A 16920-nucleotide genomic window follows, 5' to 3' on the forward strand; every position below is an offset into this window, starting at 1 on the left:
AGGGGAGTTATTGAACATACCCGGCCTATCTCGTGAACATTACTGACAAAATTTTATTGGCTTTAAAATTTGAGTTCACACAGAAATACTTAGCTAGCAAGAGTTAGCATTGCTAGATAAAAAAGAAACGAGATGTTTGATTTTTAATACTGCTGGATAGAGAGTTTGCTCGTAGCACAAGTCAAGTTCGAGTCAGGTTCCGTTCTTTTGTTTCTTCTTCCTTTTGCTTCGTTTTCGTCTTGATCAAAGGCTGTGATCGTGATTGTTGTTTTCATAATGATGTGCCAACTGATGTTCGAAGCATTAAACATGAACGAGATATTATTATCGTCAACGCGATCGCGAGAATTCATTGTTGGTAGCAAATTAACCCCAGTCCTCATTCATTCTCGTCTTTTATAATTTTCCTGAAAGGGTTTGTCCAATGTTGATCAATGTTGTTGGTGACTAAAAATTCAGTCACTATGCCTTGTGAAACCCACGTGTTAGGAAAATTAAAAATTTTCATGGCCGTCTACATTTTGGCCGCGAAGGGTACAGATTCTATTATATGTAATCCTGTTTGTCCTGTGGATGCAACACTGATGGCGCTTGAGTCAGGCAGGTAATACTTCGATCATCACCGTCCGTTTTCTCAGCCATGGAAATGGGATCTCTGCTTTGGGTATATACAATTAAAGGTCTTAATCTTCCTAGAAAATTTATGAACACTAACAGTTGTCGTATATCTTTCCACAGTAGCAGCGAATCACAGCGGTTAAATGGTTCTAGCGATCGATATTTACAAAACGAAAAATGTTGCAAACCTGACAGTTATTTTTTCCGTTTCCCACTAGTACATCATTATATAAAAGAGAAAAACAACCAGAAGACATAAGAAAAAGAAAAAGAAACAAAAACAAAAACAAAAGCAAAAACAAAAACAAAAACAAAAAAAAGAAGAAAAAAAAAGAGAAAAATAAAAGTTGGACCCTGAGTCTGTATCAGTAGTATCAGGTGCCAAGAGGCATGATGAAAACAGTTTTTAAGTGATGAAAACATGATGAAAACAGTTTGAAACAATGTCAATGTCGAAGTACACACGTGGTCTTTTTCAAATGAGAAATACTGAACGCAACCTACGAGGATCAAGGAAACTTGTTATTCCATATGTTAACGCAACTACTTATGGTCCGGGCCAGTTCATTCCTTCAGACACACTTCTGCAAACATGTGGAACAAACTAACAGAGGACCTGAGGTCATTAACGTCCTTGAATGAGTTCAGAACTAAAATATGCCAAATTTCTTTCGAACACTTATGCGATTGTTACTTATGTAATTAGCAGTTTATTATATTGTATGTAATATACGATTTTATTTTATTTTTTTCTTTTTCTTTTTCTTTCTCGGAGAAATTAGCTATACAGCTACCCTTGTAAATTCGAAGTAAAATAAAGGTGATGTGATGTGACTCGAACTTGGCTCGTGACTCCAACTTGACTCGTGCTACGAGTAAACTCGGCAGAAATGCTTCATTTTTCTCTGAGAATGGTCCCGCCTGTAACGCTGAGACCCCACTTTACAAAACTGTGAGGTGTATCACCAGACTTTCTCAAAGTTCCTTTTCGTGGGAGTCCAGTCAGACCTTTTAGACAATTTGAGGCAAGTCTAGTATATCGCCTGCAGAGCTCGGTATAGGCAATTATATGAATTAAAGTACTAAAAGCAAACCTGCCCTTCAGCAATCTGCGTGGACCTAACATGAAGTTCTATTCCCCGTTCATATTGTTGAGTCCATTCCAATCTTACATTCCCTGTTCAACAGCGCATGATCCCATGGTGTATTTTGGCGCCGTGAATCGGTGAGGATGTGAGCAGTATGGAAAACAGATAGATTTGAATAGAGCTCGAAGTTTCCTTCGAAATAATCGCGGGCCATAATCGCTGTCATGGGCATTATTTTCTCGAGATGGAGAGTGAGTGTTGTAGTTTCGCCTATATTCTCATTGTCAGGGATTTCTTCGTTAAATTTTTGATGAAAAGTGTTTGACTCGCTGCAAGTTGATACACGCACCATCGATCTTCCACAATCGCTTTTGACGAGTATTGAGTTTAATTTTACTTTGTGACAGAAAAAGGAATCATTAGGAGAAGTACTGGAGTCCCTCGAGAAGGTAAGATTTCTTCAGAGGTAAATTTCTTTACAAATGCAAATTTGCAACAGTACCACGGTCATCGCCTATGTTTATTTTTGGCGTGCATCAATTTAAATTTTCCTTTTGAATTTCCTGCTTGTATTTTCGTACAGTTGTTCAGAAAGGTTCCCTGAAAATCACTATAATTAATTTTATAGTAAAGCGAATATCTTTCTGGATAAATGTCCAAATTATTTTGGTTATAATTAGTTACACGAATCTACAACAGTTGAAAGAAGTTGAAAGATTTCACAACCATATTGGTCAATTTTAATGCTTACCATTTTAATGTACTAATTTGTTAGCTGACAATGTTAATACTCTTAGAGGCAAATTAGCACCTTTAAGAGATAAACATAAATGTAACAGCAGTGAATGTTTTTTTTTAAAAACTACCTGTTTATTTTGCTGGAAACAAATTAAAAGTTTCATATTTTAGAATTAAATAATTTATAACTTTCATTATGAGCAGCTTGCAGACAGAGGAATAAATTGACATAAATTATATGAGATAAGTCCTGATTGCTAGCAAGTTTTTCATGTGGTCATGCAATTTTTTCAGTGTGTTTGGCATTGATTCCCGCACAGCCCCATACATTAATTATGTGAACATTTTGTGACTCAAAACTTTGTCCACCCTCGATGGTTTTGGAAGAGGGTTAGTATGACAGTTGTGCATGTATAATTAATGTATGGGGCTGTGCAGAAATCTTTCCGTGTGTTTTAACAAGTTTAGATGTTTGTTTTAAGTACAAGTGGTTGCAATTTTTATTAAACAGTGCCATTTCAGTATGTCCATATTATGACATCTGCTGTAGAGCATGTCTTGGCCTCATCAGTCACAGGTTATCACACAGCCACTAACTGCTTGGCACGTTATCCCTTAACTATGGGCAAGCACAATGACAGTAATAATTTTCAAATTATAAGTCTTTTGAGAGATAAATTTGGCCTCTGATGAGGGTAGGCATCTGAGCTTGTGAGCTACTTAGAACTCTTCCATAATGGCCATAATAAATGAGGTGGCTGACTATTAACAAGAGGGCTGTAGGGCACGGTTCCACTGTATATGCTGTTTAGGCGCTCAATTTTCAATTTCTGGCTAAAATGCCTATCTCAGAGTGTATAAATAGGTAGCAGACATTTACTTAGGAAACATGCAAATTATGTACCATGAATAAATGAGAGGAAACCATTAATACTCCTACTGAGTTTATGAAAGGCTTCTGGATTTGATCTCATAAATCATCTCCAATATTGTCAGATAGTGGATCAGAAATCTCTTTCGACAAAATTTGCTCATAAAATAATGACCTTTTAGGTCACTTTATGGGCTTTACAAGTAAGACATTTTGGATATTATTTTTCATTAGACTTTCTCACCACGAAATTCACTACATGCTTTTGTTTCCAATTACAATCATTTTGTATCATTTCCTTGCAGGATCTTAAAGCCTTGGAATCAAGTCAACAAAGAACAGAGCGACTACGAAAGAAGTTCATTGGCTCCTTAATCCTCTACTCTATTTTGCTTTACATTGTTGCAGCTCTTGTCTGCTATTTTTATGATTTTCCAAAGTCTTGGAGAGCTAAAGCTGTTCGTTCAGTTCCACTTCTTGTATTTCCTTTTGTGTGAGTATTATTATAAGTTTGCTTTTTAGCTACGTAATGTTGTGATAGCCTGTTCCAGCTTACTTAAAGATTTATTATTCTGTTACACTACTGGAGGTATGTTAAGCCAAATAGGTGTCAAAAAAAATGTATACTTGATTCCCCCATCTAAAAACTATTAAAGCCATCACAAGTTTGCTGAAAGAAATAAAGAGCTCTATTTTATAGATTTCAAAAGTAAAAAAAGAACTAATGATTAGGCAGTTTTTTGGCACTGAAGTGATTAAGTTTTTTTCTTTCACCACCAACAATAATAACAACAATTAAGTAGCTTTGTATGTATGACTGTCAGTACATACATGTACAGTATTTCAAAAGCGCCAAACTTAACTTTGAACCTAAGTTACAGCAGTGATGATTGTTAATGCAAGTTAAAACACGGTGAAATAAACTTGATTAACTGCTTAATGGTTGCTACAGTTCATCAGATCACCTAGAAACTAATAAAGCCAGAGCCTTCCTCCTCTTCCCTAAAACAAATAATAAAATCAAATAGGCAAGAAACAAACAAACAAAACAGAACTTAATGCAAAGAATTGTGGGTGGGTCAGGGGAACCTCGTTCCCATTGAGAGTGACATAGAGGTCTGTGACAATGATCACCAAATGTCAAAGAAGAAAGGAAAAGTTAAATGTCTAACCTGATATATATATATGTGAGCACTGAGTCGACTTGGGTATGCTGCTCCCTGGGACATGAATGGATGAGACCCTAGGAACAAGGTTGGGGTCAGGGAAGGAGTCGTAGCAGTGTCGATCATAGTGACATCCTTGTGTACTCTTGAACCTGGGCTTTAATACTGTGTAAGAAAAAAAAGTTTCTGCGTGTTTGTTTCTCATCCGGCCAGTGAGAAATGTCTGATTGAATTTTTTCCTTTTGTTTTGTTTAGAGTTTATTTATTGAAGAGGGTGCTTCATTATGTCTTTGTGAGCAGGATGAGTAAGAATGGTCAGTAAATTTGCAGTTTCTTCTTGTCTATTTAAAAGCTACGCAAGTTAAACCTTGTAATTAAGTTTGCTCGTTAAGTCAGTGTTGATGGAGGGTCTTTTGACATATTTTAATTTTACAGCTAGAAGGCTGGAGGAGTTAAAAGATAGAAAAAGACAAGTTGTAAGTAGAACTTCAGATTATTCTTTTTAAATTTTACCTTTTTGTTTTCAAAGCATGACTGTCCCTTCCCACCCCCTACTCCCGGCATGTGTGCCCGTAGGTGGGGCATTTGTTCTATTTTCTAAGCCTGCTGTGGTTTTTATTGGGGGGGGGGGGAGGGGTGGGTGGTCATGCATGAAATCGACTGAGCCATAGTCTGGTGGGGGTGGGGTGGGATGGGTTAGGAAGAAAGCCTACGTGGCATATACAAAGCGTTTCTGGGTAGTGCAAGTTACTCTTGATTTCAAGTGAAAAAAAGAGAGTTCAAGAAAAGTAAACTTGATCAAATAATTTAATCAGCAGTTTTTTGAGTTTTTACCTGGGAAAATGAGCCTATTTTTAAAGGATACAAGAAAGGATAGCAAGTTTAGAGTACTAAGAATACTAAACATGGTCTATAATTCTCTCATTATCCCTCATGATCCTGTAAAAAAAAAAAAAAAACGTATTTAACTCATAAGGTCCTACAGAATTTTAAGTAAGATTGTAGAGTAGTTGCTATTATTAATAGTATTTTTTATAAAGAGTAGAATCCTAATAATCTTATTAGCTTTTGCCAATGTTGTTTATCAAAGCATTTTTGCTATACCAGTAATTGGTCACATAAACACGTTTTTGTTTTTCAGCTTGAAGAAGTCATGGAAAAGGAAACCTACAAGGCTGCTAAAGATCTCCTGGACAAATATGATCCTAATTCTGAAATAGTCAAGGTATGAACTAACATTCAATCATTTTCGGCAAATCTTTATAATAGACAAGATGAAATGTCCATCTTGTCATAGACAGGGACAAGAGTGATTTTTTCTTAACATTTTTTCTATTTCATTACTGAGATTACAACTTACCATATTTAGCACAACTGTCAGTTATTGATTAGCCTTTACTGCGACACATTTTTTCACTCCTGTGTGCAAACATCGTCATTAGAGTATTAATTGGAGTCTTCACCACCATTGAATACACAGTAAGAAAACATATCTTCATGGCCAGATTCAACCCATATAATTTCTTTCCTTAACTTGTGTAGGACTATGCCATTTACTGTAAAAAAACATAAAATAAATAAAGTTTTGTAGGTTTTCAGGAAAGATTACACATTCAACAAATCTGACAGCTTCCACGAGAAAAACAAAGTCAGTTTTACAAAGTGATGTTCTGACAAAATGGAAGCCCACAGGCAAAAATACAGACACTTTTGGGGAAAACAGAAAATTGCCTTCAAATTTGAGATAAACAAGATGCCTGCTATACTGGCATTACGCGAGATGCCGTAGCTGATATATTTATTCCAACTGTGTGCTTCGCAGATTTATAAAACCATCCTTGCCAATGGAATAGTTTGAGTCACGAAGATCGCGTTACGTTGTTTCCCTTGTGTTACGCTACTCAGGGTTTCAAAGGAAATTGCGGGAATTCCATTGCGATGACGTAAGCTTCTCAATGACCTCGTTTCTGTCTGCAATTGTGGTCTAAGACTGTCAAAGAAAGCACGATTCCTTCGCCAGGAACTCTCCGATTTCCACCGTTTTAGATGTCGAGTGCTTCTTAGAAGTTATTCTTTTGATTTACCGCTTCAAAATGGTGAAATTTCCGTTTGAAAACGGCACACTTGAGTCCAGAACATGTTAACAATATGGCGCCACAATTTAATGCAGTTTTGATGAAGAATTTAAATGATGCGTTGACGTCACACAGGTCAGGGTGAGTGGGTCCCCTCCCTAGCGATATAAGTGACAAGAATGGATTTTGATTGGACGGCTGTTTTTAAAGACAATCAGAACAATACATCCCGAGTAGAAGAGGGGAGAGTTTAATGAATAAATTAATGTACTAATTTGTAGCTACGACGAAGAAAAAAAAAAAAAGAAATCGACCCGTTTTTAGACACGGTATGCCCCCTCAGGGCATCCCGCGTAAAAAGTGATATTCTCAGCCCTTCAATTTCTTCCCAGCCAGATGTACAAATATAATGAAGTTGTGATTATTAAATAATAATATTTTGTTGTTGCTAACTAAGGTGGAGAAGAAAGAAGTGACACCATCATCTCCAGCACCTGCTGGAATGCAAAGCCCAAGTGGGACCATGGGCACAGGTCAGAAATTAAAAACAAAAATTATTTTTTGATTGTCAGACTTGATTGTGACTGTTTTGGTGTTTTTTTCTGAACATTAAATGGTTCACAAGATTCACAAGGTTCAGTTTATCGCTTTAGTGAAAGCCTCAGAACTATATCCTCTTTAGCTTGACTATGTGTATATATACAGTCGAATCTGGTTAAATACTGACAACAAAGGGACATACATGACTGTCCATGTTATCCAGGTGTCTGTATTAAGCGGGCTCTCAGAATAAATGTCTCAGACACATGATATGTCGATACAAAAGCAACAGAACAATGTTTATTGTCTTAACTGTAAAGGGAGTACAAACAGAAGAAACCTTGCACTCATTCAAATAGTTTTACTCTAAAATTTACATTCTCTCAGTGCTTCAAACTTGACTGATAAGGTAATACTGCATTTATTTGATTTACCACCTACCTTCAAATAAGCACCCACCCTGAAAGCCCAAAAAGTTTATAAGTGCCCACCCCACCCCCTCCTAACAAAAAACATGTTTGTACTTAAGCCCAGCGTGGAGTAAGAGGAGCATCAGTTGTGTTCCAAAATTGGTTTTAGATACGGTAGTCAATGAACTTTTATAATTTTATTGTTTATGTTAGATTTTGCACAAGTTTGTTTTGAAGCGAAATAAACTTGTTATCCCTTGTTTTGTTTTTCTCTAAAAATGTCCTCACTTGCTGAAAATGTTGGGAAAATAATAAGCGCCCACCCTCGAATAAGCGCCCATCTAGAATACCCACCCACCCTAATGGGTCCAAAATTAAATAAGTGCCCAGGGTGGTTAATCAAATAAATATGGTTATTCAAAAAAGTGTATGACTTTGCTCTGCACTGACATTTTAAGTTTGATATTTAGTAACTTTAGCAAGGTTAACTTTGTACAAGAGCATGTCACCTGGGTCACAGAAAAGTGGCTGCTATCCATTATAAAGTGCCCCTGGGCCGAAAATTTCATTGTCCATCTTTTTGAATTTTCGTGTAGAATATGACCTTACTCATGTTACCAAATTTCAATCCTTTACGCCAATTGGAAGTATTTTTTTTAGCCTTTTATTCGAGATTTCACGGCCACCATTACTTGGCCTTGTTCGGGAAGTTAACAAGGCCGCTTGGCTCAAATTACAGGAAGTGACGTCATTGGTTCAACACGAAAAATTCCACATGGCTAATTTTCATATGGATTCTACTTCATAAACTGTATTCTGCTGTTATTTAGTTCGCAACAGCAGAATACAGTTTATGAAGTAGAATTCATATGAAAATTAACCATGGGAATTTTTTGTGTTGAGCCAATGACGTCACTTCCTGTAATTTGAGCCAAGCGGCCTTGTTAACTTCCCGAACAAGGCCAAGTAATGGCGGCCCCGTGAAATCTCGAATAAAAGGCTAAAAAAAAAATACTTCCAATCGCCGTAAAGGATTGAAATTTGGTAACATGAGTAAGAAGGTCATATTGTACACGAAAATGCAAAAAGATGGAAAATGAAATTTTCGTCCCAGGGGCACTTTAACTGGTGTCTGTATTTAGCTGGCTAATGTCAGAGAAAATAAAAATATGTTGAGCTTTTTGTGAGGACAAACACAATTGTGTGTAACAAGCAGGTATCAGTAAAGTGGGGTTCTACTCTATAATTTTGATATTGTTGAAGAAATTCAGTTTGGATCACTTTTGAAAATCAAAAAGCAACATGTGAACTTACCTTCCATACATCTGCATGGTTTGTTTTTTTAGATATATCACAAAAACGTACAGATGGTTTTCCAAGTAAAACCTAAGATGAATGTTCAAATTTGTCAAAAAATGTCTAAACGTTTATACCTGGAATGCCAGATGGGTATAATAATCAATCCAGTTATTATGTCATCTACATAATATGTAGTTTACTGATGACATCATAACTGGATTGATATGCTATAAGACCAAGAAATTATAACAGACTCAGGTAATATTAATGTCACTACTGTTGAACTGATATGTTCTCAAATTCATATTTCTGATGAAAGGGCAAACACTTCAAACATTGATATTCATATATTATCAACTCCGTTGATAAAACCAAACGTTTGTGTTATCATGTTGTACTTTGCAGAATTAAGACAAAGAAATCCGCTACCCAAGCTTGAGAGTCCTGGAGGTCCATTACAACGCACCATCTCTGAGCCTTTGCTTGCTGAGTCTCCTTCCCAACTGAACCAATCAGGGGCATCTAAACAGCAGAATAAGGAGCCTTTGGAGCCAAGGAAATCAAACAGTCTTATGAATATATCTTCTTCGTCTTCAGGTGAGTCTTAATATTGTATACATGTACTAGTATATTCTCCTTATTGACCTCTATACAGTTCTTATGATATTAGTTGGGAGAATTTGTTTAAGCATGAAGATGTGATATGCTTGGTGATCATTTTCTTTTTTCTTGTGACCTGTGTGTGGTGTATTGTAAGGAGAAATTACATGCTTATCATTATTGTGGCCGAACAGGTTAATAATCAGGGCCCAGTTGTTCAAAGCTCAATTAATCTAATCCTGTGAACTTTGATTCAAGTTTACTTACTAGATAAATAGATAGGTTTATTAGATCAATTTACATTACAGCTAAGTGTCTGAATTGCATAAATTTTCAATTGGCTGATATTATTACAAACTACGCTAAAATTTATAAGTTACATGTATCAAGGTACTTTACATAATAATAGTAATGAAATCTAAGAGTATTGATAATAATATAAAATATATATAATATCTTAAGTTGCTAAAAAAAAGAAAACCATTATCTAATCAATGAATTAATAATCAATAATCAATGAATCAATAATCAATAAATTATACTAATCAATGAAGACTGTTCAAAAAGATTTTTGTTTCTCAGTTTTGACATGGACTTTTCTTTACCACTAGCTTAAAATTAGCTTTAAAATTAGCTTTAATGAGCGAGATGAAAACCTGATAATAATTCAATATCAATAATATTAAATATTTGGTGTTGAAATCAGGCTACCCTTAGGTTTGGCTTTAAAAATATTCATAAATAATCATTTCCTCCAAACTCACAATATTATTTCCCTGAGATTTTCCCTTGGAAAACTGTTCACTTTTGAGAGCAAAATGCAGACAAATGTATGATATCCGTGCATATCATATCTTGCACCAAATAAAGGGTATTGTTCATGCATTTGTGCTTTGGGTTAATTGTTGTTGCAAACCAAATTTTAAGAAACAAGTGACTTTCTAGAGCTGGTGTTGATTATGAAAAAGTAAATGACTATTAAATATGTATTTGTTATGTAGCTACTGCATCTCCAGTACCACAGGGTGTGCCACGCCCGCATGGTTCGCCGGGGCCAATGTTGAGACCGCCTCAACCAATCTTACCGCGCGAGAGGACTGCCATGGATAAGGTTTGTTGAAAGCCCTTTTAAGTGCAGTTAAAGCAGTTATCAACAGTGTCATAAACCAAAACCAACAATAATAAACCAATCAGGCGTGGTCTGTACATCGTTTACTCCTAAGGGGGAGTCATGAACGAGACAAAAATTAAAATCAGTTGATTGACAGACATCTACTTCCTCTCACATTTTTCGGCTCAATACCCTAAAAGGTACCATCATACCTCTGACAGAGGTCAATGATTTTAGAAGTTAGCGCCCCAAGGGGTACCAAACCACAAATTTTAACCCCTAAAAGGTATGACTATCATCCTGTCACTTTTATATGGGAGGCCCCCCCCCCCCCCCATGCATTTATCACAGATAAAATTAAGTATGTTTATATCGATTTGTGGCTTTTTCAGGTGATAGAGTACCTTGTTGGTGATGGTCCAAACAACCGTTATGCTCTGATTTGTCATCAATGCTGTTCACACAATGGAATGGCACTGAAGGAAGAATTTGAATACACAGGTACTGGATGGTTGACACCATGTATTTTATTTTTTGTCAAGCTGTTTTAATCATGTTACTCCACTTTTTGTTGATTTACTTTGGCTTCCCATTGAGGAATGTTAGTGCTACTGGCAGTTTGTAGTTAGCAGTAACTGTAGGCCCTGTGTTTTTCTGAGTTCTTTTTGGTAAGCAGCCAGACTTCTGTAGGTGAGGTTGCAGGTTCAAATCCCAGCCACGCCAGCACTCGGGGTCTCAAAATAACTGGCAAACATGCTGGATACCATTGCTGGGACATCTGCAAATGGTTAGACCTTTGCATGGCTCAGATAACAGTGTAGCAATAAGGTAGCTGTGTGTACACTACAAGGTCAGTGACACACAGCTACCTTCATCATCAATCTTCACATCCTTGGCACTGCAAATAAGGTCTCCCCCACAGTCAACTTTTACGGCTTTGGCGCCTGTGTTCTGACAACTCTGATTTTCTGGAGAGGTGCAAGGAGATGATCACTTTTTTCGTTCAAAGAGGGTACTGTGCCTCCTCTCTACAGCCTGATCTTGACACGATCCACCATCAAGACTCCACAAGTAGAGAGCCAAGCAGAATTCCCTTGGTTCTTACCTACCACCCTGTAAACGAAAGAATCAAGAGAATCCTGCTGCGCAATTTTAGCATTTTATCTGGCGACCCTGAAACTAGTGAAATATTTCCTCAGCCGCCGCTGGTTGCCTATTGCTGTGATTGTAACATCCGCGACATTTTAGTGCATACGATCGCTAACAGCCAACCTGATCCTTATGTGGGAACTTCTCCATGCATGACGCCCGCTGCCGTACCTGTGACCATATTTGTCCTGACACCACGCTACAGGGTCCCAAATGCTCGATTGTCATCAAAGAAGCTTTCAACTGTCGAACAACCGGCTTAGTGTATGGCATCTCTTGCCACCGTTGCCCTGCTATTTATATCGGCCAAACTGGCCGCACGCTAGGGCAACGCTTTGGTGAACACCTACGCAGCATTGAGAAGAACCTGCCGGGCTTTCCCGTTGCAGAGCATTTTAATACAAATGGCCACACTATCCAAGACGCAAAAGTCCGTGGAATTATGCTCTGCGACGGAAACAAGCAACGAAAGCGTCAGGAGATGCGCCTTATTTTCAGACTAGGCACCAGTCAGCTGCGCGGACTGAACTCCGACTTCAGATATCTAAAGGTTGTCACGCGCACATCGTGCGCGCACCTTACAACTTTAAATCTGACTTCATGGCGTAAGCCAGCATTTTAACTTTTCCACTGATGAAGGGCTAAGCCCGAAACGTCTGAACACTCGTTTTTGAGAACTATAGTTTACCTTTCCCTTTTTATAAGTACAAGTGCCACGCAGCTAACGGAAATTTTTCCGTTAAACTTTTAGCCATAAGGATGGTCATAATAATTTATTATTTCCAGTTTGGAGATGTAACTGTTGTAGGTTAAAATGAATCCCAGGTTAAAATGAATTTCAACCTAGGTTGATTTGTATTTTCCTTTGTTTCAGATGTAAATTACCCAACCTTAACAAAGGAAAATACAAATCAACCTAGGTTGAAATCATTTTAACCTGGAGTCATTTTAACCTACAACATAACTATTATTCTAGGGTCTCACCACTGTCCCTGCTGCAGTACTTTTTTTTATAACTTCCCTTGGGCTAAAAAAATTTGGTATAAGTATCCTACTTGAAACAAATAATTTGGCATGTTCCTTTGAATCAAATTTTTGGCTGCACGAATAGGAATAGTGATTATTGCAACTGCCTCAGAATTTTTTTTTAATAATTTTACTACCCTATAGCAACACTACTTACAGTAAAATGCTTACAATAAAAATGTAAACTAGCACTAAAAAAAAAAAAAAAATCTTACACTAACACATTATCATTACAATGTTTACATTCTTTACATTGCAATACTGCCCTGTTTTAATTATTGTGTTTGCATCAGTACTGCAAATTACTAGCATGTGGTTGGCTTGGCTTGATTTGTTTTAAAGGCTTCAGAGTAAATGAGATTCCAACCCTTTAGAAAGTCTGAAGTCTATGGGAATTCACCGAGTGATGGGTATCACCTTTTAGAATTCTTATTTTGCTTTCTTAGTCGAGTCTGTGTTTTTTGTTCAGCATTTAGATGTTGTTATTGTTACCATTTGAACCCTGCAAGAAAACAGCGTCCTATTGCTCCAAAACTGGACTATGACACTTGGACAACTCCAAGACACATCTCTGGACATGGGGCGGGGGTGCGTCATCGGAAGCCAACTAATTCTGTACAGGCCATGCTGGAGAAGAAGACTGGTCAGTATTGAATTCTGAGTTCACTAGTACACATTTGTTGTTGCTTAAATATGTTTATGGTTTGAACATTTTCAAAATGTCACTGTTTTCCTGAGTGAGCTATTACCAATCATGACAAGAGAACATGTCCGAGGTGAAGGTGAAGCTGAATTATCAGAGATGCCACGATCAGGGAAAAACAGATTTTTTTTTCAAACTCAGGAAATTTTGCATAATGTCAGGGAACTTCTAAACCCTGAGCCAAAGTCAGTGAAAAGTCAGCGAATTTGATTTTTGGCAAGCCACTGGGTTTGCAAGCGAGTTTCCTTGTTTACAAAGTTAAGGTTGTTTTCAAAAATTATCTGCAAAGGAGCTGATTTCTGTGGCTTCATTGCTGGTTTATTGCCAAATTATTTGTCTTTGGTAGGCAGGGAAAATTGGTTTGTGGTCAGTGAATAGACAGGGATCAATAATAACACTCATTAAGCATAATAATAATAAGCAACAGTAATAAGACTGGTCTTTTTGTTGATTTTCATTTGGGAAATTTGATCTTCTCTCATCTTATCTTTTGTACATGTTGTGATGTTGTGAGGGACGGGAAGTCTCTGAACTTCCTGGTTCATGTAGCTTTGTGCGTTTGTACTTTCACTATTACACACTATTGTACAATATTTCTCTACATTTACCCAATCCTGTCATTTACCAAGGACACAAATGCTGTTTCTCTGTCGGTTCCCATACCCTATTCTCTGTTGTTACCATCCACTGTACCCTTGAGGGGTACCCTAAGATCCAGTATATAGACCCCTATAAGAAGAAGCCCCCTCCCTCTCCCCCTAAATCACAGATGCAAACGTTCTTAATAAGGCCTTCTGATCATAAGCCCATGCCCTCTTAGGGTTTGCTGCTGTTGCATCCAACCAAGTTTGAAATTCAAACTTTCCTTCAATAAAAAAATCCTCCTAATAGAAGCCCCCCCCCCCCCCCCCCCCAAGAAAACAAGTCCTAAAAAGTCTCTTGAATTATTCAGAATTTTACATATCCCAGAACGAAACTTAGAAACAATTATTGCTTGGTTAATTTTTTTTATTATTTATCAGTTACACAGAAGGATAATAACAAACCTGCTGTTAATGGTAATGCCATAGTGAATGGTGACCACAATCCATCTGACAAGCCACAAGGTATCAAATTACATGAAATACTAGTTCGGATGCATCAGAACTAGTAATTAAAAGGTCATAGGTTTGAGTCTTGTTAGTAGAACTTGGAATTTCTTTTTCCAAGCATGCCTGTGTCGTTGACTGAATAAAACCCTCTATCATTATTCAACAGGCTAATTTGATAACACAAGATAACATCACATTTATTCCATTGTGTATATGCCACTTATTGACATTCAAATCCTAGCAGTATGCAGGATGGTTCCCATGAGTCTCCTGTAGCTCAGTGGTAGAGGATCCAAATTAGTAATTGGAAGGTCAGGTTCAACTCCTTTTTAGAGAACTCAGGTTTTCTGTGTAACTGACTGAAAAAAATACCTCTTTTATGAAATACCTTTTGTGAAATACATCAGATACAACCTGTACTGTGATTGGTTGAAACCATGTTTGACAACTGTGTGAAAAAATTACTTCAAGCATACAGCCATATCTAAAAAACGAAATGAAAAATTGTCTTTCCTTGTTCACATAACGTGTGGTATGTTTCTGACATTTGGGGGAACTCGAAAACAATCCTTTGCTTTGGGTTGTGTTTCCATTGCAATGTTTGCTCTTTCAAACTTTCACCTGTGTTACCATAATAAATTATTCTTTGAAAACGCTGTCAAAAAAATGCCATTAGCAAAAATTAATGCTTACTTTCAAACATGAAAATGACATACCAGTAAAACAATGAATTTTTTTTGTAACAATTTGAACCTCTGAGTTCAAAACTAAAGTAGATTACAAGTGCAGTCCCAGAAAAAAAATCCATACCCACCCCAGAGAAGGTCATTGGAAATTCCTAGGGGGATGGGGGGTCCTAAAAGTCAAAATTTTAGTAGCAAAGTATGAAGCTAAACTGGAATTTCCTTGAGGGACAGGGCTGCAAAACATAAAACCTTCTGTGGGGGGAGTATGGATGTTTTCTAGATCTGCACATTTTGTTGTTTGATGTTATATTAACCTCTAGTGCCTTTTTTATTTAGTTTTGCTCTTTTAAACTTAGAAATATCAATTTTTTAGGGTGTTTGTTGTTATCACATCTATGTCCTAAGGGTGATGTTTTTGTTGACTTCTTTTTCTTTGCAGGTGAAGTTAAGAACACACCAGCAATTAACTTGGAAAATACGCAAAGTGAGGATAAAAAAGAAGAGGAACATTAAATTATTAATATATTAGAGCTACTGCAGAATGCAGGCCCAAGACAGCTTATTGATGTTTAACAAAGAATTTGAGTGAAAAGATACTAGAAAAGTCACTTTATTTATGTGGATGAAGAGTTGGATGTTTCAGAGGTGTGAGAAGAGAGGAGCACTGGGAACAAGGATAGCTGAGATGGACGTTAGCAATTTTGATGAAGAGTCTTCTAAATTATTGATGTAACTGGATGTCAGCGCAAGCTTCTGTATTTAATTACATGATTGTTGTTTGCCATAAAAGAGTTAAGCATGATTTTTGAGACGGTATACTGCTTATTTTCAGCTGTCGGACGTGCCATATTGTTTGGCCTGGAAGGTAAAAATGACTTTTTTCCTCATGAAATGTGATTTGCTGAGCAGTCGTGAGCTGTGAATTGAGTTTTTCATTTGATGTGAAAAGTGACTTTGTAGCCATCAAGTCATACCTCGTGAAAAGTACAGTGGTAAACACACCCATTTTGAGACTCAGCATCGATGATTTAACTTTGAGGAAAAAATGACACGAACCATTAGGAAGTGAGGAAAGCTAATGAAATCAACTGAAGGATGGAAGGAGATAAGAATAACTTTAATGTTTCCTAAACCAATAAAAAGCCTTGTCATGCAATTTCAACGCCGCAGGAAGTACTGCAAAATTTCCATTCTGATGACATATCACTTGAGAATGTGTTGTAGTTTTCGAACTGGTGGCTAAAATTATTCAGTGATTACTTAGACGAAAATTCACCACAGCATGGGCTAAATTGACCTAATTTCAATTGGGAAGGCGACATTTTCATTTCGTCTTGTATTCTTCTAATTTGCTGTCTCAATTATTTCCATTGATAAGTCGAGGAGCCTTGTGTTATTTATTGAAGTTTCAAGCAAAACCTAGTTACGGGTGCTTTTAAATTATATTGAGTTGAACCAATATGCCACGAAGTGGACTTAAATACTTTTCAAGCTCGTTAAGGTGTCAGTTAGTTTACTGTGAACAGAACAAAATAAAAGAACATTGAATATTCGTTCTTTGTTGTATCTATGCGGGATATGGTACTAGTTACAGGTTACTGTGGTATATTGTTTCCGCGGTAAAAACCGTAGAAAGAGGAGGAGAACGCGGGAAGCAGTATATTTTTTTTTCCAATTTCCTGTATAAACAGACATGCGAGGTTGTCCATACTAATTATTTCATTGGTAATTTAGCAGTCTACATTTGCA

At 37.0% G+C, this 16920-nt stretch overlaps 1 protein-coding gene and 1 long non-coding RNA gene across 3 annotated transcripts; both read left to right on the forward strand.

Moving 5' to 3' along the window:
• Positions 1-1817: 1817 nt before the first annotated feature.
• Positions 1818-16724, forward strand: LOC146457725 (endoplasmic reticulum junction formation protein lunapark-A-like). Of its 2 annotated transcripts, XM_085091774.1 has the most exons (13): positions 1818-1957; positions 2114-2155; positions 3621-3808; positions 4737-4795; positions 4917-4957; positions 5623-5706; positions 7014-7089; positions 9211-9402; positions 10407-10516; positions 10909-11017; positions 13161-13334; positions 14417-14500; positions 15611-16724. In XM_085091774.1, the coding sequence occupies exons 1-13, from the start codon at positions 1931-1933 to the stop codon at positions 15682-15684; spliced, it is 1260 nt and encodes a 419-aa protein (XP_084947900.1). In that variant the 5' UTR covers positions 1818-1930; the 3' UTR covers positions 15685-16724. The 2 variants fall into 2 exon arrangements, with proteins under 2 accessions (XP_084947900.1, XP_084947901.1); XM_085091775.1 differs by lacking the exon at positions 14417-14500.
• Positions 11024-13148, forward strand: LOC146457726 (uncharacterized). Its single transcript, XR_014858436.1, has 3 exons — positions 11024-11344; positions 12424-12473; positions 12642-13148. It is a non-coding gene; the product is annotated as an uncharacterized LOC146457726 (long non-coding RNA).
• Positions 16725-16920: the final 196 nt, after the last annotated feature.

Source organism: Pavona decussata, unplaced genomic scaffold (genome assembly GCF_977016875.1).
Source record: "Pavona decussata unplaced genomic scaffold, jaPavDecu1.1 SCAFFOLD_238, whole genome shotgun sequence".
NCBI classification, from domain to species: domain Eukaryota; kingdom Metazoa; phylum Cnidaria; class Anthozoa; order Scleractinia; family Agariciidae; genus Pavona; species Pavona decussata.

Excerpts from the sequence above, each read along its gene's own strand:
- LOC146457725 (XM_085091774.1), top strand. The coding sequence starts at position 1,931 with ATGGGCATTATTTTCTCGAGATGGAGA. Across the intron at positions 3,809-4,736 it reads CTTCTTGTATTTCCTTTTGT|AGTTTATTTATTGAAGAGGG; the intron begins GTGAGTATTATT and ends TGTTTTGTTTAG. Across the intron at positions 14,501-15,610 it reads TCCATCTGACAAGCCACAAG|GTGAAGTTAAGAACACACCA; the intron begins GTATCAAATTAC and ends TTTTCTTTGCAG.